This window comes from Gambusia affinis, linkage group LG04, assembly GCF_019740435.1.
Source record: "Gambusia affinis linkage group LG04, SWU_Gaff_1.0, whole genome shotgun sequence".
Lineage (NCBI taxonomy): Eukaryota > Metazoa > Chordata > Actinopteri > Cyprinodontiformes > Poeciliidae > Gambusia > Gambusia affinis.
The window spans coordinates 21928804-21956548 of record NC_057871.1 but is presented as its reverse complement, the minus strand read 5'-3'; the positions used below and the strand labels follow the sequence as shown (position 1 = coordinate 21956548).

Sequence of the window (27745 nt, the reverse complement as noted above, 5' to 3'; positions counted from 1 at the left end):
TGGTTACAGCTGTTACTTAACATGCAGTGAACTTCCTTCTCTTCCACCAGATGTTTTCTGCACATGAACAGAATAAAGAAGAACCAATCATGGTGGTTTTCCCTGAAACATGATGTAATCTTGTTTTATTAATGTTAATCTTTTTTAATAGCAAAAGCTAAAAAGAACCTTTTTTCTAACATTATACCTAAACTAAAATCAGTATGTTATCAAAAGATTATCTCAATTTTTGAAGGTTCAATGCTGTAAAGATTAACATCTTCTTATCACTAATGTCTCTAATCATAAAAAAAATAATAATAATTCAACTGGTAAGTTTTTATGAATTCAACAGAGAGAAGCAATAAAGACTTCTCAATGCTAAACTGTGCTGGTTCATTTCTTGGTGTGAGAACAAATCAAGTTCCTGAAGAAAATATGTAAAGAAAAGAACATCTAAAGTTCAAACATGAAGATCTGCACAGAAGATTAAAACCAGGAAACTGAGTGTCCCTCAATAATCCACCCCCAATTTGTGGTGGTGAAAAAAATCTATTTCCTGTATTTGTGGGTAAAACCTGTGAACGCCTCAGTTGCAGAGTTTTCATTTGACCAATGGAGAAACAAGACATTTCACACTGATGACTTAAGTCGACACGTTCAAAAGGTGTTAAAACTTCTGAGTTCGTCTAAATGTCTCATTTTAAAATAACTTCTACTTCAGTTTAGCTCTGGTTGAGAAGAACAACGAGATGTGGAGCCGTCAACTCATCATCATCTGCAGTAAGACATAATATATTATCTACAGCAGTTTGATTTGATCTTATGATGAAATTTATTTCATTAAAATAAAATGTGGTTTTAAATTATAAAGCATTTACTTAAAGACTCAGTAGCACTTCCTGTTTGTGTTGTGACTGAAATGTGATCGTCTTATCTCATACAAACTAATTGTGCTTTTTATTTGAAAAAGTAGTTTTACAAAACTTGTAAAAAATAATAATTATTGTTCACATGTTGAAGCATAAAGACTAAACTGATGTTGTTTTCTGTCTGCAGCAGCTTTGAGTTTTGTGATCAGTGCTGAAGGTTTGATTGAAGTGTTTGGATACAAGAGAAGAGGTGTAAAGATTTTATGCAGCTATGGTCAGGTATATCAGACCAGTGAAAAATACCTTTGTAAGAATCAATGTGGCTCCAGAGACGTTCTCATTACAACAACACAGAAAAATAAAGGAAAATATTCCATCACTGATGATAAAAAGATCGGAGTCGTCACAGTGACCATCTCTGACCTTCAATCACGTGATGCTGGGAAATATTGGTGTGGAATCACAGTGTGGGGACCAGATCTCTACACTGAAGTAAAACTGCACATAAAAGAAGGTAAATAATAAGTTCACGTTTCTATATTTCACTCACAGCAAATTAAAATGAGTTAAATGAAGCATCAATGTCTAACCATGTTAATAATAAACACTTTTAATCAATGTGGTCTTAAATTTACCTATTATTAGAAGCAAAATGTATTTTCTAATTTTGCTAGTTGAATTATCAAGTACTTGCAGATCTGGATCGTCTTCTATGTTGAAAATAAATACCTGTTTAGACATCAATGCCCACAAGTTAATGCAAGACAATTGTACTAGTCTATAATGTTAAATATAAATCTCTATCAAACAAGAACAACTTTCTTTTATGTGAAGATTTTTTCTAGTTTTTCTGTCACTTTACATTGTTTTTTTAACCTCATGTCAGACAGATGTTGCAACAACGTGAATAAAATCCAAAGTATTGAGGAAGGTTCAGTGACCATCAGCTGTCCGTACGACTCTCAGTCTGTCAACAAGCTGAAGTTCCTCTGCAGAGGAAACCGACCCTCCACTTGTCTTCAGCAGGCAGTGATCACCTCTAGCAACACACAAAATGGACGATTCAGACTCTCTGATGACAGGAAGTCAACAATATTCACAGTGACCATTTCCAGTCTGACCCTGGAGGATTCTGGGTCGTATCTTTGTGGAGTCCAGAGAAACTCAGGATTTGATGATTTCTCTGCTGTTGAGCTGGAGGTCAAAGGTGAGAGATAATTTAGCCTTTGCTAATTTGATAATGAAACATAAGAAGTTTATAAACACAACAGTTATTAAAATTTCCTTCTCCAGCAAAATTGTTCTATCTGGAGTCGTACAACATCAGTGGCATCGAGGGACGTCCAGTAACTCTGCAGTGTCCTAATTCAGGACAACAACATGATAACAAGAAGTTCCTCTGTAAAGGAGACCAACACAACAACTGTACAGACATGATGGAGAACCAAACAAAGTTCAAGCTGCTCAATGTCTCCTCCATCTGTTTCTCTGTGATCATCACTGAACTGGAAGCAGCTGATGCAGGAACATACTACTGTGGTTCAGACTCTCAGCTGACATTCATAAAGATACAGCTGGCAGTCGGTGAGACCAACACAGAGAGAGACAGAATAATAAAAAACAACACAAAATCTAGGTTAAGGTTTTTAACCACATTATGTTTTGTATTTTCTCTCAGACTCTCTACATCAAACCAGCTCTGTGGCTCCAATTAGCTCTGCTGAACAGGTTACATCACAGCCTCCATCACATAATCCTGGTAAACTATTTGTTTCTTTCTGTTTAATACTTGTGTTTTTTCTCACTCTTTTCGTTCCAGTTGTTACAAATCTCCATATGTTCTGGTCTAACTGGTCTAACTGGTCAAAGCTGCTCTTATGACACAAAGTGAATCTCTGTATTATTAAACTGAAGGTCATTTCAGCTCCTCAATGTAGGATTTAGTTTTATCAGTAGTGGATGGGCTGAAATGACGTAGCTGTTTAAATGCACTCTTAAACATCCACACTCACAAAGCATCAACACATTCATGCACTTCACACATTCAGAGTCCATCAGCATTAGAGAATGTTATGCCACCATCTTTATGTATCTTGCTCAAGGATTCCTTAAAATGGAGGAAAGAAATCAAGTCCCTCTTTCATTAGATTGAGTCATGCTGCTGACTTTTGAGTTGTGGACTTTTTCAAGTTTCTGAGTTTGAGACAAAATGACAACATTCACATCACAGGTTTTGATGCTTAATTAAATTTTTTGCTGAAATCCAATCTTTAGGTTTTTTTGCGTGGTCGTTCATACTTCTAATTAAATCGGGCTGCAATCAGACGTCTGTGCCAACGGTTCACAACACAAAAGCAACTCACAATCATAGAAGAAGAACGTTGACATCACTCAGCAGTGCACTGTTCATGGAAGTAAGAGTAGATGTAGCCATTTACAGATCAAATTAAAAGTATTTTGTGGGGTGCTGTGGTGGCACAGGGGCAAAGCACAACCCACGTATTGAGGCCTTAGTCCTCGTGGCGGTGGTCGCGATTCCGAGCCTGGCGACATTTACCACATGTCTTCCGCCTCTCTCATTACCCTGTTTCCTGTAAAAACTACTTTCAAATAAAGGCCACTAGAGCAAACAAAACCTTTAAAGAAAAAAGTATTTTGTGACAGTATGTATCATGACAATGAACACAAGATAAACTTATTAAATGAAAACACAACTAACATTAAAGGCCTTTAGTGGTGAATTGACTGCAAACTCTGCATGGATCTGTTTGGATTGAAGTCAGAACCAGGAGTGGTGGGACTGTGATGTCATGTGACTCAGTGGCACAAATGTTTTTCATATTTTCATAATTATAATGTTCAGCCATTGTTCAAGTCCAGTTTTTCTTCTTTTGGTGCCTATCAGACATCAGTGGCACACAAGTTGGATAAAAAGCCACATGACTGTTGTTAAAGGAAGAATTAATAAGTTAGCTTAATTTTGGGAAAAGCTTGGCTCTCTCTTTCTTCCTGTTTCCCGGATCCTCCCAGCGAGCAGCGTGTGGCAATAAGGAACGACGATGCGTGATGACGTCACAGAGTTTAATTCTCAAAACAAGCAACGTATAAATTAACAAGAAAACTGCAGAGTTACAGAGATATACATTCTTTACCTGACACAAAAGAAATAGAAAAGGAAAGATAGTGAAAGAGGCAAAGACATGTCTTTGGAGAAAGCTGATGCCAAAAAAGGCAGAATAGGGCAGCTGTCTGAATTATTATTACTGGGCACGGACTTTTTATTCTGGAGGTGTGTCTTAACTTTTAATGTATTCCGAAAGGCGAACCTCTGTTTTGACCAACCAGGAACCACCTCGGGCACCCATAAAAACTTAGACCTTCCCTTAATTTCACGCCAAGATCAAAGGCCACTTTTGTCTCCGGTAGGACAAAAGAGCAAGAACCTGTATCCTGGCCCCATGGGCCTCTAGGGCCACCTGATCCAATAGACCCTTAACATAAGACTTCACATATACCTGTGAATTTTGAAGTGTCTCCTTCACAAAGTTAAACTCAGTAATTTGGTTTAAGGAAAGATTACCTTCACAAAACCTAGCTTTTGCTCATCTGCACTCAGCATCTCCAAAGATTTGAATCTTTGCCTTATCACATAAATCCTGAACAATTTTCTAATACTAAACAACACATTTTCATTCAAACAATTTCCATTTGGTTCAGATATTGTCCCAGATAGTACAATATTCAAATACATTCAGCATTCACTATTCTAAACTTAGATAATACACTTTGGTTAAAAACTTGCTATTAATACTTAGAAAAATGTCTTAGAAATTAAATGTTAATGATCTCAACATTCTATGTTGTATTTAGTTTAAACCATGCCAGATGTGGTTCTGGAAGACCTTTGATGTTCTGTGAACCAAATCGGCTTCCCTCTCCCGGAGATGCTGATTTTACGGCCTCCTGACCTCTTGTTGCACAAGAGGAGCCCCACTGAAAGATCCCCTTTGATCTGCATTTATTTCCTGTTTTTTAAAAAATACTTACCAATTGAATAGTTTAGTTTTAAATCCTTAACACAAACCTGTTCAAAATTAAGAAATTTGTTCAAAATAAGAATGTTCAATATACCTTTTACACATGGGGTAAGATTAGCTGTATTAAGCACTAAAAATAGTCATTTTTCCTTAACACTGTTCAGACTAAAAACCTTCAAATACAATCAGATACATTTTTGATTTAGTTCCACATATGGAAGTGGCACAGACTGGATTTTTATTTGAAGATGAAACAAACAAAATAGGTCCATTCAGACTGCCATGAAAAAGTCAGAAATGGGTCTGAGGCTTTGGGTCGCATTTGCTCGATTTGTGAATGTATCCTTAAATGACACTGAGAATTAGTGGGTTGAACTCAAATAAGTTTATAAAAATAAACTTATTTGAAAGAAAGAGAAAACAGGAACATGGGTATTGAGTCAAACATTTAGTGATTGCAGTTTTTTCACCAGATTTAAAATAAGAAACTTGTGTTGTCATCCTGTGGTTTTGTTTCAGTGGAGGGTTCTGTTTCTGGAGAACCAGCTAAGTTCTCCATTTCCTTGTTTTCAGATGTTTCTTTGTTCTACATTCTGCCTGTGGTCTTCGCTCTGCTTCTGACCCTGACATTTGTCCTTTTGCTGGTTTTAAAATGCAAATCAAGAATCAAGCAAGGTACATTTATACAGATTATACACCAACACATAAATCCCCCACAGAATCACATCATGTTTACTTTGTGTTTTCAGTGGATGGAGTCAATTCAAACGTGTTGTACTCTGATGACAGTAATGTGGAGATGAGAACCAATGATGTGAGTAAAAACAAGACTTCAGCTCTAAAATACTATTTTTCTGCCTGCAAATAAAATCTTATTTCTTTTATTTGTTTAGATCTATGAGTTACAAGAGGATGCTGTTTACATGAACTCTTCCACTCCAAATATGTTGAATCATGATGATAATGATATCTACAACAACATCCTTTAAAGGAGACCAGCAGAAGTTAGGAAACACGTGACCAGTGTTTCTCACATCTAGTGTAACAGCTCACTATAGCAACCAGATGCTGGTGTGTTTCATTTAGACATGTTTTTAATATTTATTAAATAACATTATCTGAACGTGAGCTATCCAATATTTCCAAATGCTGTAATTTCAATGTTATTGCATTGAATATATAAGCTGCAATAAACCAACCTTTTCACCAATCCTGTGCATTTAATCAAATTGTTCTTACTGACACTTAGAATCTTGAGCATCATAATCTGCATCAAGCAAATATCTTACTGGCATGCAAAGTCTAATTGCATGACACTTGGCATATGTAAGGAAATAGTTGTTACAATTTAAACAGTAATATAGTGTACACCAACTCCAATATACAAACATGATCTGAACTGAAACTCCAATGTGAAAATAAGTTTTAAACATTCATTCTAAGAAAAAAATGGGACTGAACAACTGAGGAAGAACATAAATTCCTTTTTAAAAGTAGTTAAAGAAATTGTTTAAAATTACCGAGTATTAGATGAATATTTAAAAAGACATTTTAAAAAATGAGTATTAAACTATACATCTCTTTTGTTAACTCAGTTTTTGAATGTTTATGGGAATACTTTGAGGGGGTTTTTACTCCAATGTGGTGTAACATGGTCCTTTCATTAAATGCTTGTCCACAAGAACTACAGCAGAATGGTTTGTCAACAGTGTGGATTCTTATGTGATTGTTTAAATGAAGTTTTTCTCTAAAGCTTTGTCCACAAAGATTTAATCTAAAAATCTTATGTCCTGTGTGTATCAAAACGTGTCTGTGTAAACATCCAGTTTGTGTAAATTGTTTCCCACACATTCCACAAGAGTGGACAATCGAAAACCGTAAACGAACCGAAAAATGAATTTCATATCATCCTGGTCTCAACAAACATCATGGCGATGCATGGCGGTGTGTGGCGAACAAAGGTGTCCAATCCCGTCGCTAACATGAAAGCAAAAGCTATGAATGGCGGGGCAAGGTGAGAGTTAATCTATTAAGTTGACTGAAAATGAGTACATGAACTAAAAGCTGGAGTATAGACATTTTTTTATAAGCGTATTTGTGAGTCAACTCTGTGGCTTTAGTTAGCAAAGCCATAGACAGAGAAATGATTTTCAAATCCAGGCCTCGAGAACTGATGTCAGCAACTTAAAGCCTTCGAGTCCTGGTCTGAGGAATCCTGCTTTGCACAATAGACTGTTTTTTCACAACTTCTAAGTCGAGTCGACATGAAAAAGTCCTCCAGTGTTTTGGGTCGTCCATAACTGTCATGTAAAGGGCGGCGGTCTTTGTTTTCTGCTCCAGGAATCTGTCCCACAGCCGCCTGCTGCTTCGCTTTGTCCTCCTGTCTCCACATATCTGTTGTTTAAAGTGTTTCTTTAAGACTTCCTTAAGCTGTTAGAGCTAAGCTTTGATCTTAAAACTGACTTGCTGTAGCGCTCAATTACTGGGGTTTTCCTGTCAACAGCCTAACACAGGCAGAGAAGTCTGATAAGAGACTCCGCGCTCCTGGATTTGATTTAACAAACGTGATTTCCTTCCTGTTTGAATGGCAGCGCCCCCAACTGGAAGAAATGAGACATCACAGTTTGAATGGGATGTAACCTTTAGCTTTTTAGTTTAAGAGTTATTGGCCATCTCACTTATCTCATTGGCACAAACTATCCCAGCCTGACCACTTCATAATTACATCACAGAAAAAATATAGAAGACAATATTTATTGTATATAAGTTTTGATAACAGAAAATAACAGGAACATTAACAAGACATCATTTTAAATAAAAACTGTGAAATAGTTGATTTTCCCAAAGGTGTAAATTCAAATTGTTTCATCATTTTGTGGTAATGCCTCTGGAAGTTGCCATCCAGTCCTCTCGTCTTGTCTGTCACTCGATCTCCTCCTGCAAACGTGTCACTATAGGCAACAGCAAACAAACTCTCTGGTTTCTAACGGGTTGCTTTCACTCCTGCACCGATTGTCCTCCTGCTCATTTTTTCTTTTAACTGTACTGTCAGAAAATGAGTTCAGAAATCATTGTGTCTCGGCCGCATTATGACAGCAGAGCTGCAGCTCAAGGAGTCCATCAAAAAAGTCCGGCTTTAGAGCAGGAAGTGCCGCCGGCATCCTCGGGCTCAGCCACAGCTGGGTATCGCTCTGCTAAATACACCCCTGCTGAATGGTTCTCCAACTACCAAGCCATCCTTGAGCAGGCCGGTACCAACCGCAGAGATGCCCAGAACATCCAGCAGGAGTCCAGAACCTTGAGCCAGGACACTGAGGCTGCAGCTTTGAAGACCCAGGCCACAGGAACGCGTCTTCTTGGAGAGAGACTCCAGGAGATCCACTCCTGGAAGTCTGAGCTGCAGCGGCACATCGAGCTACTGCAGGCCGACACGGAGTCACTGCTGATGGTGAAGAAGCGGCTGGAGAGGGCGCTGGATGCCACCGAGACTCCTTATGCCATCGCCACCGATAATTTGACCTGCAGAGCACGAAGACTGGGAGCAGAGCTGGTCAGAGACACGGTGGAGGAGGAGCTGCTGAAGGTCAGCAATGCATTCTTACATTACTGTTTGGGTTCATATTGAACAGTTTACCTAGTTGACAGTGATGAGATCATGGTTTATGATACTTTCTTTACTACTTTATTTTAAGTTTACTATTAATATTGACCAATTGCAATATTCATGGCAAGGTGCCGTGGCAGATGGGAGACTGAGGTTGTTTTCCCAAATTGTTTTACCAGTAAGACAACAGGTTGTACCTGTTCAAATCAAGCTGGCTGTCTGGCATACAAAAACTTCCCACTGGGCAAATGTTGATTTTGAGACAGGGGAGGGGTTTTTTTTCTAGTGATGATATTATACACAAAACTGATAGATCGGCCCATTAGTCATTAATGATTCTGGGTTAGACCAATTACAGCAGCTGATCCACGTCTCTCAATCAATCGATCAATCAATCAATTAGAGAGAGGAGAACAGAGAACAACATGGACAGTGGCAAAAAATGAAAAGGAGGCGCAGAAAGAAATACATCTAGAAAGTGGCAAGTTCTTCAGGCAGACTGTGTAAAGGGTTAATAGGTAAGCTGAAAGTCTCCACAAAATGAATCTCACAGGAAGACAGGCGCAGCAGGTTGAACATGTGGCTCTGTGTGTTTTGTAGGAGGTGGACTTGATCAGGAGCATTCAGGCTCTTCTGAAGAAAGCTGCAGCTCAGGTTGTCACTCAGATCAAGTAAGTGTAAAACTGGTGACTGGCTCCCTTATGAGCAGGAATCCAGTTGGTTTGAAGCTTCTCACTTTAGAAAACCGCATTCCTACGAGTTGATGGTTTCTGTGGGTCAGGAGGAACCAAGACGCCCAACAAACATTAGAGATGGACTGGTCTGATAAGTGTCAGGCCTACAGCTTTGATGACGCCTGTGGAAGAAACCAGAACATGAGTCCAGACACTCAGCGGCACCCCAGTTCTGCTGCCATGCAGGAGCAGTGAGTCTGACTCTTTAGAAACATCAGACCTGTGTTCAACTTTTACACACAAGGTTCCCTCGTTTACTGCAGCGTTTCTACCCCCTCTTCATGGACAAAGTTTACTCAAGACAACCTGTCAATGGCCCTGCAGGAGGATCATGCCACCAAGAGTCTCAGGTCAGAGTCACAATGGTACGCTTTGTTGCCAGAGTGATTTTCTTCAACTGCTGAGAACTCAGTGGCTGTGTGTTTGCTTGTCAGAATGCTTGTGGAGCAAATGCTGCAGGACACCACTGAGGATCTGAGGGTCCAATGCGCCAGCGTGGACCGAGCCTTCAGCCTGCGCTGTGAGGACCTTATTGAGGCCAAGACCCAGCTGGAGACGAAGCTAGCTCAGGTGGATGAGCTGACAGACAGAAGAAAACAGACTGACAGGTGAAATGTGATTGATTGTTTTATTGTTCCTGTAGACTTTGGAGCAAATTGGTGCCCAGGAGAAGAACATTGAGGTCCTACAGCAGGCCATCCACAACAAAGAGGCTCCACTGAGGGTGGCTCAGTCCAGACTCTACCTTCGCTCTCTCAGACCAAACATGGAGCTCTGCAGGGACCAACCCCAGCTCAGGTGGATGCACACACACACAGAAGTGTCAGTATTATGTCATGTGTCCATGTCCTCATGTATGAACTGTGTCTGCAGTTTGGAAGGAGAAGTGAGGCAGATTGATGCCTCATTGGAGTCTCTGAAGCAGAAGCTGAGTGAAGCCAGGAGCTCCCTGTCCCACCTGGAGGAGTCAAGGATGGCTCTTGAGAAGGACATAAACTGTAAAACCAATTCACTGTTTATTGAGAGGGAAAAGTGCATGATTCACCGCAAACGATACCCAACCGTCTCAGTACTCTCAGGATACTGAACTGGACTTCATAATTTGGGATTGTTCTGCTTGACAGTCTGAATAGTATCATGTGAGAAGTTAAAATCTTGGAACATTGTTTTATAACCCAAGTCTTTTATCTCCACAACTATATTCCTGACTTGTTTGTTGTTTTTCTAAAGGCTCAAACGTTCTCCGGCTCACCGTGTCTCTGTGACTCCATGCACACTGTCTCTAGAGAGTTAAAATGTCATAATCCAGGGTATCAATTTAGTACATTTCTACTGACAAATTCCTTCATTTCTCACAATTTCAGCCATGGCATCAACAAAGAAGTAGGATGTTCGACACAGAATATGTGTACTAAGTTTTAAAATTTACCTTTGTCCGCTTTGAGTGGACAAATGTTCTCTTGAGTATTTCAATGGAATGAAGGATGCCTCAGTATGTGGGAGCCTTTTGTCTTCTTGATGGTGTTGTTCAATGTTGCTCTCTAACAAATGGCTAAAGTCTTCAAATAAATTTTTTTTTCTTCCACTTCACTACTTTTAACTGTTCTGTGAGATAAAATCACATTACAATAAAATTTAGTGTGTTTGTAACTTGACACATTGTGAAAAGGTTGATTTGGAGTGAGTACCTTTGCAAGGTGCTTCATTGAACCAGTCACTCTTTCATAGGTTATAACTTGGATATGAATCTTTCCACAAACATGATAAATGACCCTACATTACAAATAGTTTTGTATGCATCCATAGCATCCACATGCTATAGATGCAAAGCGTTTCAGATTCTGGGGGATATTGCAAATTTGAAACCAATCTTGATTCAAAATAGGAATATATGTTAAATATAAAACCGACAACTCAGTCAGTCTTTAAGGAACTTTAAACCAGCCTGCTGTTTTGTAATGTGGCCTGTTAATTTTCATTCAATGAGGGTCTTGGAGTTGGGAGTCGCTTATAATCACTTGTCCACCTGCATCATGTATCCAGGGGCCTGGATGATCATTCATGGACATCCAGGCCCAGAAGCAGAGAGAGCTAGAGGTCAGATCAAGATGAGGAGCCGGAGCTGGGAACCAGACGGCGTGGGGTGCATCAGTCGCTTGACACCATGTGGGAACCAGTTCGTGGTTCGGATGGACCACATGTGGAGGCGTCGCTTGACCAGACCTGGGAGCAGAGGCTGAGGCCTGTGGGGGCCAACCAGTCCATGACTGAGGGAGATCCAGGAGGAGGACCAGGCTGAAGGGAGAACACGCCGGTGTAACGGTTCTTGGGCTGCTGCCCACTACCTCTAGACAATCATTTTAATAATAAATGCTTCTGAAGGGCTTGAAATGGTTCTTGTTGTCGTGTCCTCAGTTCTTGTTGTGGACATCAGAGTCGGGTCATAACGTTGTGTAACAGATGTCTGATAATAATATTTAATACTTATTAGTTTTTATCTCTAATGTTATTAAGGTGTGTTAAAATTATATGCAAACAGAACAAATCAGATTGACATGTACTGTCATATCAGCCTGGACACTGAAGGACAGGACATCAGTTCACTGTGTGACGATTTGCATCTTCTGGCTCTGTTGTGTTTCTGAAACCAGGAAGGAATTTCAAAAGAAGTTTAAAGAATCTATACATACAAAATATATTGTCACCCATGACAGATTTTGGTCCTATTTTAATTTGAGCATTTTCCTTTAAAGTAATTTTAACATTTTGGAGTTTCATAATCTGCGTCTCAACTTGAACCACTAGAGGGAGCTAAAGATTAGTCTGATGTTGGGGCGGCCTTCATACATTAAACACTTGGAGCTCACTATCTAATATAACATTTTCTTTGAACAAACAGAAACATTCAGTGGAGGATGCAGATAAACCACCTGGAGCAGGTGGTAAAAGAGAGGAAGATGGTGCTGTTTCCATGGTTACAGCTGTTACTTAACATGCAGTGAACTTCCTTCTCTTCCACCAGATGTTTTCTGTACATGAACAGAATAAAGAAGAACCAATCATGGTGGTTTTCCCTGAAACATGATGTAATCTTCTTTTATTAATGTTCTTCTTTTTTAATAGCAAAAGCTAAAAAAAACCCTTTTTTTTCTAATAATACACCTAAACTAAAATCAGTATGTTATCAAAAGATTATCTCAATTTTTGAAGGTTTAGTGCTGTAATGATTAACATCTTCTTATCACTAATGTCTCTAATCATAAAAAAATAAAAAATAAAAATTCAAATAGTAAGTTTTTATGAATTCAACAGAGAGAAGCAATAAAGACTTCTCAATGCTAAACTGTGCTGGTTCATTTCTTGGTGTGAGAACAAATCAAGTTCCTGAAGAAAATATTTAAGGAAAAGAACATCTAAAGTTCAAACATAAAAATCTGCACAGAAGATTAAAACCAGAAAACTGAGTGTCCCTCAAAACTCCACCCCCAATTTGTGGTGGTGAAAAAAATCTATTTCCTGTATTTTTGGGTAAAACCTGTGAACGCCTCAGTTGCAGAGTTATCATTTGACCAATGGAGAAACAAGACATTTCACACTTATGACTTAAGTCGACGCGTTCAAAAGATGTTAAAACTTCTGAGTTCCTCTAAATGTCTCATTTTAAAATAACTTCTACTTCAGTTTAGCTCTGGTTGAGAAGAACAACGAGATGTGGAGCCGTCAACTCATCATCATCTGCAGTAAGACATAATATATTATCTACAGCAGTTTGCTTTAATCTTATGATGAAATTTATTTCATTAAAATAAAATGTGTTTTTAAATTATAAAGCATTTACTTAAAGACTCAGTAGCACTTCCTGTTTGTGTTGTGACTGAAATGTGATCGTCTTATCTCATACAAACTAATTCTGCTTTTTATTTCAAAAAGTAGTTTTACAAAACTTGTAAAAAATAATAATTATTGTTCACATGTTGAAGCATAAAAACTAAACTGATGTTGTTTTCTGTCTGCAGCAGCTCTGAGTTTTGTGATCAGTGCTGAAGGTTTGATTAAAGTGTTTGGATACGAGGGAAGAGATGTAAATATTACATGCAGTTATGATGAGGGATATAAGAACTATGAAAAATACTTTTGTAAGAATGAATGTGGCTCCAGTGACGTTCTCGTTACAACAAAACAGAAAAATAAAGGAAAATATTCCATCACTGATAATATAAAGATCAGAGTCGTCACAGTGACCATCTCTGACCTTCAATCACGTGATGCTGGAAAATATTGGTGTGGAATCACAGTGACTGGAATAGATCTCTACACTGAAGTAAAACTGCACATAAAAGAAGGTAAATAATAAGTTCATGTTTCTATATTTCACTCACAGCAAATTAAAATGAGTTAAATGAAGCATCAATGTCTAACCATGTTAATAATAAACACTTTTAATTAATGTGGTCTTAAATTTACCTATTATTAGAAGCAAAATGTATTTTCTAATTTTGCTAGTTGAATTATCAAGTACTTGCAGATCTGGATCGTCTTCTATGTTGAAAATAAATACCTGTTTAGACATCAATGCACACAAGTTAATGCAAGACAATTGTACTAGTCTATAATGTTAAATATAAATCTCTATCAAACAAGAACAACTTTCTTTTATGTGAAGATTTTTTCTAGTTTTTCTTTCACTTTACATTGTTTTTTTAACCTCATGTCAGACAGATGTTGCAACAAAGTGAATAAAATCCAAAGTATTGAGGAAGGTTCAGTGACCATCAGCTGTCCGTACGACTCTCAGTCTGTCAACAAGCTGAAGTTCCTCTGCAGAGGAAACCGACCCTCCACTTGTCTTCAGCAGGCAGTGATCACCTCTAGCAACACACAAAATGGACGATTCAGACTCTCTGATGACAGGAAGTCAACAATATTCACAGTGACCATTTCCAGTCTGACCCTGGAGGATTCTGGGTCGTATCTTTGTGGAGTCCAGAGAAACTCAGAATTTGATGATTTCTCTGCTGTTGAGCTGGAGGTCAAAGGTGAGAAATCATTCTGCCTTTGCTAATTTGATAATGAATATTAAGAAGTTTATAAACACAACAGTTATTAAAATTTCCTTCTCCAGCAAAATTGTTCTGTCTGAAGTCGTCCAACATCAGTGGCATCGAGGGACGTCCAGTAACTCTGCAGTGTCCTAATTCAGGACAACAACATGATAACAAGAAGTTCCTCTGTAAAGGAGACCAACACAACAACTGTACAGACATGATGGAGAACCAAACAAAGTTCAAGCTGCTCAATGTCTCCTCCATCTGTTTCTCTGTGATCATCACTGAACTGGAAGCAGCTGATGCAGGAACATACTACTGTGGTTCAGACTCTCAGCTGACATTCAGAAAGATACAGCTGGCAGTCGGTGAGACCAACACAGAGAGAGACAGAATAATAAAAAACAACACAAAATCTAGGTTAAGGTTCTTAACCACATTATGTTTTGTATTTTCTCTCAGACTCTCTACATCAAACCAGCTCTGTGGCTCCAATTAGCTCTGCTGAACAGGTTACATCACAGCCTCCATCACATAAATCTGGTAAACTATTTGTTTGTTTCTTTCTGTTTACTACTTGTGTTTTTTCTCACTCTTTTCATTCCAGTTGTTCCAAATCTCCATAAGTTCTGGTCTAACTGGTCTAACTGGTCAAAGCTGCTCTTATGACACAAAGTGAATCTCTGTATTATTAAACTGAAGGTCATTTCAGCTCCTCAATGTAGGATTTAGTTTTATCAGTAGTGGATGGACTGAAATGACGTAGCTGTTTAAATGCACTCCTAAACATCCACACTCACAAAGTGTTGGGTTTTCTTGTTCAGTACTCATGTTTGACAATGAACCACACTTCTTTGGTTAGATAGCTGTGTTCACTTTATTGCCAACGTTCCAGTTATCAACGTCTTCACTTCTTTGTTTATTAGAACAATGCAGCCTACACACACGAACCTGCTCTCACTGCCCCCAGTGGACAACAGCAGTACAACATGCACATAAACAGAAAGTGACAGGATGCAGAACTTACAACTGTACCTTTCAACGTAAATTAGAATGCATGAACATATAACACAAAATAACTTAAAGACAAGTTAAGATGAGAACATATTCTAACACCCTCCCTTGTTCTCATCTTCTTTACCTTCAAATACTTAATGTCCAAAAAACCATCCTTTGAATTTCAGGAATTTTGCTTTTGGTGCAGGTTTGGTTAAGATATCAGCAACCATATTTTCAGATGGGTAGTACACCACATTTATTTTCCCTTCTCTCAATGCATCACGTATAAAATGATAGTTCACATCAATGTGTTTGGATCTCTGTCTGTTCACAGGGTTCTTACACAATGCAATGGCCCCTTGGTTATCACCATGAAGCGTTGTACAGCTGTACTTTTTGCTATCAATACCATTTAAGAGTTGACTTAAATGTAGACTTTCTTGTGTAGCAGCTGTTAACCCAATGTATTCAGCCTCACAGGTGGAAAGAGCCACAGTTGGTTGTTTCTTGGATTTCCAGGAAATGGCTGGACCTTGTGACGTTAAACTAAAACAATAACCTGTGGTGCGTCTGTCCTCTACTGAGGATGCCCAGTCAGAGTCACTGTAGGCTATGAGGTTCAAGTCTTCATTGTTTTTCTTGAAACTTAGTTCATAGTCACAAGTACCTTTCAGATACCTCAAAACATGTTTAGCATTCACTAAATCCTCTGTCATAGGTTTAGCTAAAGTCTGGGAAAGTTTGCTCACTATCCAACTGATGTCTGGTCTGGTGCAGGTCATGGCATAAATCAGACTACCTACTATCTCACAATAGTCTGTAGGATTCATTATTTTGTTTCATCATGATCACGATTTTCTTTGTGATCAAGTTTTAGTTCGCATGGGGTGGATCTTGGTTTGCAGTCCAACATTCCATATTTTTCCAACATTTTTAGGATGTACTTCTTTTGGCTCATTTTTATTTCATCTTCTTTTTGTTCAAAATGAATGCCTAAAAAATTTGATATTTTGTCTAAGTCCTTCATGTTGAACTTTGATTTCATTGTTTCTTTGAAACTGTCCAAAACATCAATGCTGTTAGCAGCAATGATCAAGTCATCCACCCAAATGAGCACAATAACCGTGTCATTTTCTGTTTGTTTTCTATACACACAATGATCAACTAGGTTCCTTTCAAAGTTGTTTTGTTCAAGATGATCATTCAGGAGTTTGTACCAATTTCTTCCAGATTGTTTTAATCCATACAGAGATTTCTTTAATTTATACACATATTTCTGTCCTGTTTTTGTTTGTTGTTCAAACCCCTCGGGCTGTTCCAAGTAAATTTCTTCGTCAATTGGGGCATGCAAATAAGCTGTTTTGACATCCATCTGATGTACTTTAAGGTTTTTCTGAACTGCTATCTGCATTAATAATGTCACTGATGTTATGTTAGCTGTTGGAGCAAAGGTTTCATGGTAGTCTATACCTTCTGTTTGGCTGTAGCCTTTTGCTACATACCTAGCTTTGAAAATCTCTTTTCCTTCCTTTTCTTTGAGTGTATATACCCACTTCCCTCCAACTGTGTTCCTACCCTCTGGTAGAACGCTCAGTTCAAATGTTTCGGTTTCTTTAAGAGAGTCAATTTCGTCCCTCATTGCCTGTCTCCATCTGTCTGCCTGTGGTGACTTCTGAGCCTCACTGAATGTTTGAGGGATACCAAGCACAGCCCTGTAACAGTGATCAACAGTTATTTGTGTTGCATCTTTAGTCTTAGGATCTAATTGGTAATCTTCAAGGTATTTTGGGGGTCTTTTCTCTCTTTTTGGATAACGATCTCCTTGCTTCGTTTGAGTTTGATCACCATCAATTTCACTCCCAGTGAGATCATCTGAAAATTCTGCATTTTGAGTTCCTTGAAGAGTAAGTTCCTCTTTGTCACTTGGGGTAACATCCTGGGTTAAGGGTGTTACATCATGTCTGTTTGCCTGCATCGTGTATCTATGATCCTGGATCCCTTCATCCCAAATATCTGTCTGTGTCTGTTGGTCAACACCATTTTCTTTGATGAACCTTACTAGCCTGTGTCTGGAAACTTTTCTCGCCTGTGGGTGGTACACCAAATAAGCTGGGCTGTTCTTGCTGTACCCTAAAAACAGTCCCTTTTCCCCTCTTGAGTCTAATTTCTTGTGGTGGTTGTTGTATGAATAACACTCTGATCCAAATACCCACATGTTTGAAAGATTGGGCTTTCTTCCTGTCATCAAGAAATATGGGGTGTTTTTGGTTCTGTTATTATAACATCTGTTCTGAAATGTGGGCAGCACACTGAACAGCATATGGCCACAGTTCTTTAGGTAAGCCCTTTTCTGATAACATACACCTTCCCATTTCAAAAAGCGTTCTCCACCGTCTCTCTGCTTTTCCGTTTTGGTGTGGGGAGTATGGTGACGACGTTTCATGTCTAATGCCTTTATCTCTGAGTAGTGTTTGAAAATCATTACATGTGTACTCGGTACCATTGTCTGACCTAAGACACTTAACATTACCATAGGGTGCACAGTCTGCCAGAAACTGCTTTGTTGCCTTAGTCACATCACTTTTGTTTTTCAGAAAATAGACTGCAATAGATCCTGAGAAGTCATCAGTAAAGGAAATCGCATATCTGTGTCCTTCTAAGCCTGTAGGGTCAATAGGTCCTGATAGGTCAGTATGAACCAACTCTAGTGGCTTGCTCGTTTTAACATCTGACTCTTTGTTTCTGCTGTTGATAAATTTCCCTTCTGTACAGATGTTACACTCCATTTTACTGTTGTCAGTAACTTTCATTCCCTCTACCACATTTTGTAATTTCATAACATCAGCCATGTTACAATGTCCTAATATTTCATGCCATGTTTTCAGATCACAAGCTAGCTTCACTTTATCTCTGCTCATCATATCATTTACGTTTTTCTCAATGCATCCTTCATTATTGCTTTTCATCCTGAGGTCATACAGTTTCTCATGAGCCTCAATAGGGAACACAGTACCATCTTTACTCAGCAGCTCATTCTGCCCATCTGTGAATGTTACACTGGCTCCATTGGCTGTAGCTGATATCACAGAAAATATGCTCTGTGGGTAGGATGGGATGAATAAAGCATTTTTCAGAGTAACTTTAACATACCTCCTTTGAGTTCAACAGTTCAATCTGTGCATCACCACGCTTCAGTGCAACATTGTTCATCTTCTTTCCATCTGCCAGTTCCATGTAATGTCTACTTGGATCAAAAGTCTTGTCAATTCTTGTGAACAGCTCTTCATCAGTGATAATGTGTGATGTGGCTCCACAGTCCACCATTATTCCATTAAGTCTGATGTTGTCAGACAGAAGATTCCGGCTGACTTTGAATACCATGGTCTGGTCCTCCTCATGGTTGTCCTGCATGTCTGAAGTCTGCTTGGCATCATCTTTTCGTTTCGATATTCTTCTGCATGTCTCGTCACTGTGGGTTGTGCTTCTGTGGTAGCTGCACCATTTTGGCGCAGTCTTTTGGCGGCTCTCGCCATGTGCCCGCGCTGTCCACAGTTGTAGCAGTTTTTGTTGTCATGTCCACTTTCATTACATTATCTGACTTCGGTTTGCTTTCAAACTTTTCTGTCTCTTCATAGCTTCAAGTCTGCTCTTAAACTGAGCGTCAAATCTTCACTGCTCTGTGTTGTGTGAATAGCAAAGGTTTGTATGATTCTGGGAGTCCTTCAGAATCATTGCTATTATTAGTCCGTCACTAATAACCTCTTTTGCATTTCTCAGAGACGTTATCGCTTTTCAGCACGTAAACATGATCTGTCACTGTTTCAGGGTTCCTTTAGTAGGGACGTGAGCTCTGTGTAAAGGGCGATGATCCTGGGCTTACCCTGGCTGGCGTAATGTCCGTAGTATCTGCAGAGCTTTCTTCCCATCGTCGGCATCTCTCATCACCAACGACAGGCTCTTATCATCGAGGACCTGGATTAGTTCCGCTAACATTCCGTTTTTCTCTTCGTCTGGGTCCAGTAGATAGGATGGTGTCTTTTAGGCCTAAGCGTTCTTAAGTAAGCGAGAACTTTACCTCCCAAAGATCGTAGTTGTTTTCGTCTCGTTGAAAACTAGTCTGTCCCATCGTCCTCCCGTGTGTGCCTGGGCCCATAACCTGTTGGGTTTTCTTGTTCAGTACTCATGTTTGACAATGAACCACACTTCTTTGGTTAGATAGCTGTGTTCACTTTATTGCCAACGTTCCAGTTATCAACGTCTTCACTTCTTTGTTTATTAGAACAATGCAGTCTACACACACGAACTTGCTCTCACTGCCCCCAGTGGACAACAGCAGTACAACATGCACATAAACAGAAAGTGACAGGATGCAGAACTTACAACTGTACCTTTCAACGTAAATTAGAATGCATGAACATATAACACAAAATAACTTAAAGACAAGTTAAGATGAGAACATATTCTAACACAAAGCATCAACACATTCATGCACTTCACACATTCAGAGTACATCAGCATTAGAGAATGTTATGCCACCATCTTTATGTATCTTGCTCAAGGACTCCTTGAAATGGAGAAAGAAATCAAGTTCCTCTTTCATTAGATTGAGTCATGCTGCTGACTTTTGAGTTGTGGACTTTTTCAAGTTTCTGAGTTTTGAGTTTGAGACAAAATGACAACATTCACATCACAGATCTTGATGCTTAATTCAATTTTTTTGCAAAAATACAATCTTTAGGTTTTTTTGCGTGGTCGTTCATACTTCTAATTAAATCGGGCTGCAATCAGACGTCTGAACACAAAAAGCAACTCACAATCATAGAAGAACGTTGACATCACTCAGCAGTGCACAGAGTAGATGCAGCCATTTACAGATCAATTTAAAAGTATCTTGTGACAGTATCTATCATGACAATGAACACAAGAAAAACTTATTAAATGAAAACACAACTAACATTAAAGGCCTTTTATGGTGAATTGACTGCAAACTCTGCATAGATCTGTTTGGATTGAAGTCAGAACCAGGAGTGGTGGGACTGTGATGTCATGTGACTCAGTGGCACAAATGTTTTTCAGATTTTCATAATTATAATGTTCAACCATTGTTCAAGTCCAGTTTTTCTTCTTCTGGTGCCTATCAGACATCAGTGGCAGAAAAGTTGGATAAAAAGCCACATGACTGTTCAGACTGCAAACCTTCAAAAACAATCAGATACATTTTTGATTTAGTTCCACATATGGAAGTGGCACAGACTGGATTTTTATTTGAAGATGAAACAAACAAAATAGGTCCATTCAGACTGCCATGAAAAAGTCAGAAATGGGTCTGAGGCTTTGGGTCGCATTTGCTCGATGTGTGAATGTATTCTTAAATGACACTGACAATTAGTGGGTTGAACTCAAATAAGTTTATAAAAATAAACTTATTTGAAAGAAAGAGAAAACAGGAACATGGGTATTGAGTCAAACATTTAGTGATTGCAGTTTTTTCACCAGATTTAAAATAAGAAACTTGTGTTGTCATCCTGTGGTTTTGTTTCAGTGGAGGGTTCTGTGAACCAGCTAAGTTCTCCACTTCCTTGTTTTCAGACGTTTCTTTATTCTACATTCTGCCTGTGGTCTTCGCTCTGCTTCTGATCCTGACATTTGTCCTTTTGCTGGTTTTAAAATGCAAATCAAGGATCAAGCAAGGTACATTTATACAGATTATACACCAACACATAAATCCCCCACAGAATCACATCATGTTTACTTTGTGTTTTCAGTGGATGGAGTCAATTCAAACGTGTTGTACTCTGATGACAGTAATGTGGAGATGAGAACCAATGATGTGAGTAAAATCAAGACTTCAGCTCTAAAATATTATTTTTCTGCCTGCAAATAAAATCTTATTTCTTTTATTTCTTTAGATCTACGATTTACAAGAGGATGCTGTTTACATGAACTCTTCCACTCCAAACATGTTAAGTCATGACAATGATATCTACAACAACATCCTTTAAAGGAGACCAGCAGAAGTTAGGAAACACGTGACCAGTGTTTCTCACATCTAGTGTAACAGCTCACTATAGCAATCAGATGCTGGTGTGTTTTCATTTAGACATGTTTTTAATATTTATTAAATAACATTATCTGAACGTGAGCTATCCAATATTTCCAAATGCTGGAATTTCAATGTTATTGCAATGAATACATAAGTTGCAATAAACCAACCTTTTCACCAATCCTGTGCATTTAATCAAATTGTTCTTACAGCACTAACACTTAGAATCTTGAGCATCATAATCTGCATCAAGCAAATATCTTACTGTCATGCAAAGTCTAATTGCATGACATTTGGCGTATGTAAGGAAATAGTTGTTACAATTTAAACAGTAATATAGTGTACACCAACTCCAATATACAAACATAATCTGAACTGAAACTCTAATCTTAAAATAAGTTTTAAACATTCATTCTAAGAAAAAAATGGGACTGAACAACTGAGGAAGAACGTAAATTCCTTTTTAAAAGTAGTTAAAGAAATTGTTTAAAATTACCGAGTATTAGATGAATTTTTAAAAAGACATTTAAAAAAAAAGAGTATTAAACTATACATCTGTTTTTTTGAATTTTGAATGTTTTTGAATGTTTATGGGAATACTTTGAGGGTTTTTTTACTCAAATGTGGTGTAACATGGTCCTTTCATTAAATGCTTGTCCACAAGAACTACAGCAGAATGGTTTGTCAACAGTGTGGATTCTTATGTGATTGTTTAAATGAGGTTTTTCTCTAAAGCTTTGTCCACAAAAATTTAATCTAAAAATCTTATGTGCTGTGTGTAACAAAACGTGTCTGTGTAAACATCCAGTTTGTGTAAATTGTTTCCCACACATTCCACGAGTGGATAATCGAAAACCGTAAACGAACCGGAAAATGAATTTCATATCATCCTGGTCTCAACAAACATCATGGCGATGCATGGCGGTGTGTGGCGAACAAAGGTGTCCAATCCCGTCGCTAACATGAAAGCAAAAGCTATGAATGGCGGGGCAAGGTGAGAGTTAATCTATTAAGTTGACTGAAAATAAGTACATGAACTATAAGTTGGAGTATAGACATTTTTTATAAGCGTATTTGTGAGTCAACTCTATGGCTTTAGTTAGTAAAGCCATAGACAGAGAAATGATTTTCAAATCCAGGCCTCGAGAACTGATGTCAGCAACTTAAAGCCTTCGAGTCCTGGTCTGAGGAATCCTGCTTTGCACAATAGACTGTTTTTTCACAACTTCTAAGTCGAGTCGACATGAAAAAGTCCTCCAGTGTTTTGGGTCGTCCATAACTGTCATGTAAAGGGCGGCGGTCTTTGTTTTCTGCTCCAGGAATCTGTCCCACAGCCGCCTGCTGCTTCGCTTTGTCCTCCTGTCTCCACATATCTGTTGTTTAAAGTGTTTCTTTAAGACTTCCTTAAGCTGTTAGAGCTAAGCTTTGATCTTAAAACTGACTTGCTGTAGCGCTCAATTACTGGGGTTTTCCTGTCAACAGCCTAACACAGGCAGAAAAGTCTGATAAGAGACACCGCGCTCCTTGATTTGATTTAACAAACGTAATTTCCTTCCTGTTTGAATGGCAGCGCCCCCAACTGGAAGAAATGAGACATCACAGTTTGAATGGGATGTAACCTTTAGCTTTTTAGTTTAAGAGTTATTGGCCATCTCACTTATCTCATTGGCACAAACTATCCCAGCCTGACCACTTCATAATTACATCACAGAAAGAATATAGAAGACAATATTTATTGTATATAAGTTTTGATAACAGAAAATAACAGGAACATTAATAAGACGTCATTTTAAATAAAAACTGTGAAATAGTTGATTTTCCCAAAGGTGTAAATTCAAATTGTTTCATCATTTTGTGGTAATGCCTCTGGAAGTTGCCATCCAGTCCTCTCGTCTTGTCTGTCACTTGATCTCCTCCTGCAAACGTGTCACTATAGGCAACAGCAAACAAACTCTCTGGTTTCTCTGCTTTCACTCCTGCACCGATTGTCCTCTTGCTCAATTTTTCTATTAACTGTACTGTCAGAAAATGAGTTCAGAAATCATTGTGTCTCGGCCACATTATGACAGCAGAGCTGCAGCTCAAGGAGTCCACCAGAAAAGTCTGGCTTTAGAGCAAGAAGTGCTGCCAGCATCCTCGGGCTCAGCCACAGCTGGGTATCGCTCTGCTAAATACACCCCTGCTGAATGGTTCTCCAACTACCAAGCCATCCTTGAACAGGCCGGTACCAACCGCAGAGATGCCCAGAACATCCAGCAGGAGTCCAGAACCTTGAGCCAGGACACTGAGGCTGCAGCTTTGAAGACCCAGGCCACAGGAACACGTCTTCTTGGAGAGAGACTCCAGGAGATCCACTCCTGGAAGTCTGAGCTGCAGCGGCACATCGAGCTACTGCAGGCCGACACGGAGTCACTGCTGATGGTGAAGAAGCGGCTGGAGAGGGCGCTGGATGCCACCGAGACTCCTTATGCCATCGCCACCGATAATTTGACCTGCAGAGCACGCAGACTGGGAGCAGAGCTGGTCAGAGACACGGTGGAGGAGGAGCTGCTGAAGGTCAGCAATGCATTCTTACATTACTGTTTGGGTTTGTATTGAACAGTTTGCCTAGTTGACAGTGATGAGATCATGGTTTATGATACTTTCTTTACTACTTTACTTTACTTTAAGTTTACTATTAATATTGACCAATTGCAATATTCATGGCAAGGTGCCGTGGCAGATGGGAGACTGAGGTTGTTTTCCCAAATTGTTTTACCAGTAAGACAACAGGTTGTACCTGTTCAAATCAAGCTGGCTGTCTGGCATACAAAAACTTCCCACTGGGCAAATGTTGATTTTGAGACAGTGGAGGGTTTTTTTTTTCTAGTGATGATATTATACCCAAAACTGATAGATTGGCCCATTAGTCATTAATGATTCTGGGTTAGACCAATTACAACAACTGATGGCCATCCACGGCTCTCAATCAATCGATCAATCAATCAATTAGAGAGAGGAGAACAGAGAACAACATATACAGTGGCAAAAAATGAAAAGGAGGCGCAGAAAGAAATACATCTAGAAAGTGGCACATTCTTCAGGCAGACTGTGTAAAGGGTTAATAGGTAAGCTGAAAGTCTCCACAAAATGAATCTCACAGGAAGACAGGCGCAGCAGGTTGAACATGCGGCTCTGTGTGTTTTGTAGGAGGTGGACTTGATCAGGAGCATTCAGGCTCTTCTGAAGAAAGCTGCAGCTCAGGTTGTCACTCAGATCAAGTAAGTGTAAAACTGGTGACTGGCTCCCTTATGAGCAGGAATCCAGTTGGTTTGAAGCTTCTCACTTTAGAAAACCGCATTCCTACGAGTTGATGGTTTCTGTGGGTCAGGAGGAACCAAGACGCCCAACAAACATTAGAGATGGACTGGTCTGATAAGTGTCAGGCCTACAGCTTTGATGACGCCTGTGGAAGAAACCAGAACATGAGTCCAGACACTCAGCGGCACCCCAGTTCTGCTGCCATGCAGGAGCAGTGAGTCTGACTCTTTAGAAACATCAGAGCTGTGTTCAACTTTTACACACAAGGTTCCCTCGTTTACTTCAGCGTTTCTACCCCCTCTTCATGGACAAAGTTCACTCAAGACAACCTGTCAATGGCCCTGCAGGAGGATCATGCCACCAAGAGTCTCAGGTCAGAGTCACAATGGTACGCTTTGTTGCCAGAGTGATTTTCTTCAACTGCTGAGAACTCAGTGGTTGTGTGTTTGCTTGTCAGAATGCTTGTGGAGCAAATGCTGCAGGACACCACTGAGGATCTGAGGGTCCAATGCGCCAGCGTGGACCGAGCCTTCAGCCTGCGCTGTGAGGACCTTATTGAGGCCAAGACCCAGCTGGAGACGAAGCTAGCTCAGGTGGATGAGCTGACAGACAGAAGAAAACAGACTGACAGGTGAAATGTGATTGATTGTTTTATTGTTCCTGTAGACTTTGGAGCAAATTGGTGCCCAGGAGAAGAACATTGAGGTCCTACAGCAGGCCATCCACAACAAAGAGGCTCCACTGAGGGTGGCTCAGTCCAGACTCTACCTTCGCTCTCTCAGACCAAACATGGAGCTCTGCAGGGACCAACCCCAGCTCAGGTGGATGCACACACATAGAAGCGTCATGTTTATGTCATGTGTCCATGTCCTCATGTATGAACTGTGTCTGCAGTTTGGAAGGAGAAGTGAGGCAGATTGATGCCTCCTTGGAGTCTCTGAAGCAGAAGCTGAGTGAAGCCAGGAGCTCCCTGTCCCACCTGGAGGAGTCAAGGATGGCTCTTGAGAAGGACATAAACTGTAAAACCAATTCACTGTTTATTGAGAGGGAAAAGTGCATGATTCACCGCAAACGATACCCAACCGTCTCAGTACTCTCAGGATACTGAACTGGACTTCATAATTTGGGATTGTTCTGCTTGACAGTCTGAATAGTATCATGTGAGAAGTTAAAATCTCGGAACATTGTTTTATAACCCAAGTCTTTTATCTCCACAACTATATTCCTGACTTGTTTGTTGTTTTTCTAAAGGCTCAAACGTTCTCCGGCTCACCGTGTCTCTGTGACTCCATGCACACTGTCTGTAGAAAGTTAAAATGTCATAATCCAGGATATCAATTTAGTACATTTCTCCTGACAAATTCCTTAATTTCTCACAATTTCAGCCATGGCATCAACAAAGAAGTAGGATGTTCGACACAGAATATGTGTACTAAGTTGTAAAAATTTACCTTTGTCCGCTTTGAGTGGACAAATGTTCTCTTGAGTATTTCAATGGAATGAAGGATGCCTCAGTATGTGGGAGCCTTTTGTCTTCTTGATGGTGTTGTTCAATGTTGCTCTCTAACAAATGGCTAAAGTCTTCAAATAAATTTGTTTTTCTTCCACTTCACTACTTTTAACTGTTCTATGAGATAAAATCACAGTACAATAAAATTTAGTGTGTTTGTAACTTGACACATTGTGAAAAGGTTGATTTGGAGTGAGTACCTTTGCAAGGTGCTTCATTGAACCAGTCACTCTTTCATAGGTTATAACTTGGATATGAATCTTTCCACAAACATGATAAATGACCCTACATTCCAAATAGTTTTGTATGCATCCATAGCATCCACATGCTATAGATGCAAAGCGTTTCAGATTCTGGGGGATATTGCAAATTTGAAACCAATCTTGATTCAAAATAGGAATATATGTTAAATATAAAACCGACAACTCAGTCAATCTTTAAGGAACTTTAAACTTTTGTGTTGTACAGTTTGACAAACTTCAACAAAATGAGTAAATCCCATGTTTAAATCGAGCTGTACTCAAGTCTTCTGAAGACTGCGCCATAAATATTTCTCTCCACTAGAGGGAGCCGTCTAGCTTCAATATTTCTGCTTTTCCTGGACGTCTCCAACTCGTCTTTGTCTTTAGAAGCAGCATTAAAGTATACAACAAAAACACAACTATAAGATGTGAAGAAAGATGGGAGGTTATGTCTGAACACATTGACTTGTGCTTTACACTGAGCAGACGTTAATTACTACATTAAACACAAGTATTTTGCTAATTTGCAGTTTGGGCTACAAAATGTAGATATATTTTTTCTGTATTTACATTAAAGTCTACAGGTGAAGTGTAGCACATTAACTGATGGAGGATCTTCTGTTTCCAAGAAGTCTCTGAGAAGTAATTCATCTCTATTCTTAGAAAGGTTCTGCAGTAACTCAGGAGGTGCCACGACTGAGGATGTTATGAAACCCAGCTTCAGCCACACATGCACAGTGTAGTCATCAGTGCAGGTTGCTGCTGAGCACATCTTATAACTCCCCTAAATGTGAGTAATATGCATTGCCATGGATATACATGCAATTGTTTGTAATCGATTAAAAGGTTAAGAAACTCAAAGGTGAAATTTTACATTTATATTGAGACTCAGGGGCTTTGTAAAAGTCTGTACAAGTAAATAAAGGGACTAAAGCCAAATCTGCAATATTTTATAATGTAGAGTCATGTTGCACATGTGGCTGGCCCATTGGTGTAAAACTTTATGCATGTGCAGATAAGGTTTCACAGGGGTGCACTAATTATTGTACACTCATAAAAACAACAAAAAGCAAGCCAGTCTATTTTGTTTCCAGCTTTCTGACATATAGATTTCATGGTTTCCTTTTTGCTGATTTTCCTTTAAAGAGCAGTCTGCACTGGAAAGCAGGAACGTGCAACAAAGATGAGAGGGACAGAAGTGCTTAAGTGAATAAAAATGGGAGGGATAGATGAAGTTACAAAATTTGAGGGAGTGACAGAAAAAGAAAGAGGGAGGGAAAAGAGAAGAACAGAAAGACAAGCAGGACCAAAGTCCCAGTTCCATCTCCCTTCTTTCTCTCAGTGACTCCAAGGTGAGATCAGCAGATTGGTGAGTTCCAC

At 39.3% G+C, this 27745-nt stretch overlaps 3 protein-coding genes across 7 annotated transcripts; all 3 read left to right on the top strand.

Annotated features, from left to right (window-relative positions):
* Positions 1–375: 375 nt before the first annotated feature.
* Positions 376–21963, top strand: LOC122829631 (polymeric immunoglobulin receptor-like). Of its 4 annotated transcripts, none has more exons than XM_044114363.1 (8): positions 376–762; positions 1039–1365; positions 1738–2058; positions 14349–14639; positions 14734–14814; positions 20860–20961; positions 21036–21100; positions 21180–21963. In XM_044114363.1, the coding sequence occupies exons 1-8, from the start codon at positions 732–734 to the stop codon at positions 21270–21272; spliced, it is 1311 nt and encodes a 436-aa protein (XP_043970298.1). In that variant the 5' UTR covers positions 376–731; the 3' UTR covers positions 21273–21963. The 4 variants fall into 4 exon arrangements, with proteins under 4 accessions (XP_043970298.1, XP_043970300.1, XP_043970299.1 ...); XM_044114365.1 differs by lacking the exons at positions 376–762; positions 1039–1365; positions 1738–2058 and adding exons at positions 12746–12966; positions 13246–13569; positions 13942–14262; XM_044114364.1 differs by lacking the exons at positions 376–762; positions 1039–1365; positions 1738–2058 and adding exons at positions 12746–12966; positions 13243–13569; positions 13942–14262.
* LOC122829627 (tektin-4-like) lies at positions 7944–10948 on the top strand. Its single transcript, XM_044114359.1, has 7 exons — positions 7944–8471; positions 9093–9163; positions 9274–9417; positions 9490–9576; positions 9661–9796; positions 9870–10024; positions 10100–10948. The coding sequence occupies exons 1-7, from the start codon at positions 7944–7946 to the stop codon at positions 10311–10313; spliced, it is 1335 nt and encodes a 444-aa protein (XP_043970294.1). The 3' UTR covers positions 10314–10948.
* A 276-nt stretch (positions 21964–22239) lies between the features above and the next one.
* Positions 22240–26220, top strand: LOC122829626 (tektin-4-like). 2 transcript variants are annotated; one of them, XM_044114358.1, is made up of 8 exons: positions 22240–22307; positions 23383–23869; positions 24503–24573; positions 24684–24827; positions 24900–24986; positions 25071–25206; positions 25280–25434; positions 25508–26220. In XM_044114358.1, the coding sequence occupies exons 1-8, from the start codon at positions 22276–22278 to the stop codon at positions 25719–25721; spliced, it is 1326 nt and encodes a 441-aa protein (XP_043970293.1). In that variant the 5' UTR covers positions 22240–22275; the 3' UTR covers positions 25722–26220. The 2 variants fall into 2 exon arrangements, with proteins under 2 accessions (XP_043970293.1, XP_043970292.1); XM_044114357.1 differs by lacking the exon at positions 22240–22307 and having other exon boundaries at positions 23342–23869.
* Positions 26221–27745: the final 1525 nt, after the last annotated feature.

Bases quoted from the DNA above. Each gene is read 5' to 3' on its own strand.
- LOC122829631 (XM_044114363.1), top strand. From the start codon at position 732: ATGTGGAGCCGTCAACTCATCATCATCTGCA. The intron at 14,815-20,859 runs GTAAACTATTTG...CCTTGTTTTCAG, and splicing joins GCCTCCATCACATAAATCTG to ACGTTTCTTTATTCTACATT. The intron at 21,101-21,179 runs GTGAGTAAAATC...TTATTTCTTTAG, and splicing joins TGGAGATGAGAACCAATGAT to ATCTACGATTTACAAGAGGA.
- LOC122829627 (XM_044114359.1), top strand. From the start codon at position 7,944: ATGAGTTCAGAAATCATTGTGTCTCGGCCGCATTATGACAGCAGAGCT. The intron at 9,797-9,869 runs GTGGATGAGCTG...TTGTTCCTGTAG, and splicing joins TGGAGACGAAGCTAGCTCAG to ACTTTGGAGCAAATTGGTGC. The intron at 10,025-10,099 runs GTGGATGCACAC...CTGTGTCTGCAG, and splicing joins AGGGACCAACCCCAGCTCAG to TTTGGAAGGAGAAGTGAGGC.
- LOC122829626 (XM_044114357.1), top strand. From the start codon at position 23,342: ATGAGTTCAGAAATCATTGTGTCTCGGCCACATTATGACAGCAGAGCT. The intron at 24,828-24,899 runs GTGAGTCTGACT...CGTTTACTTCAG, and splicing joins TCTGCTGCCATGCAGGAGCA to CGTTTCTACCCCCTCTTCAT. The intron at 25,207-25,279 runs GTGGATGAGCTG...TTGTTCCTGTAG, and splicing joins TGGAGACGAAGCTAGCTCAG to ACTTTGGAGCAAATTGGTGC.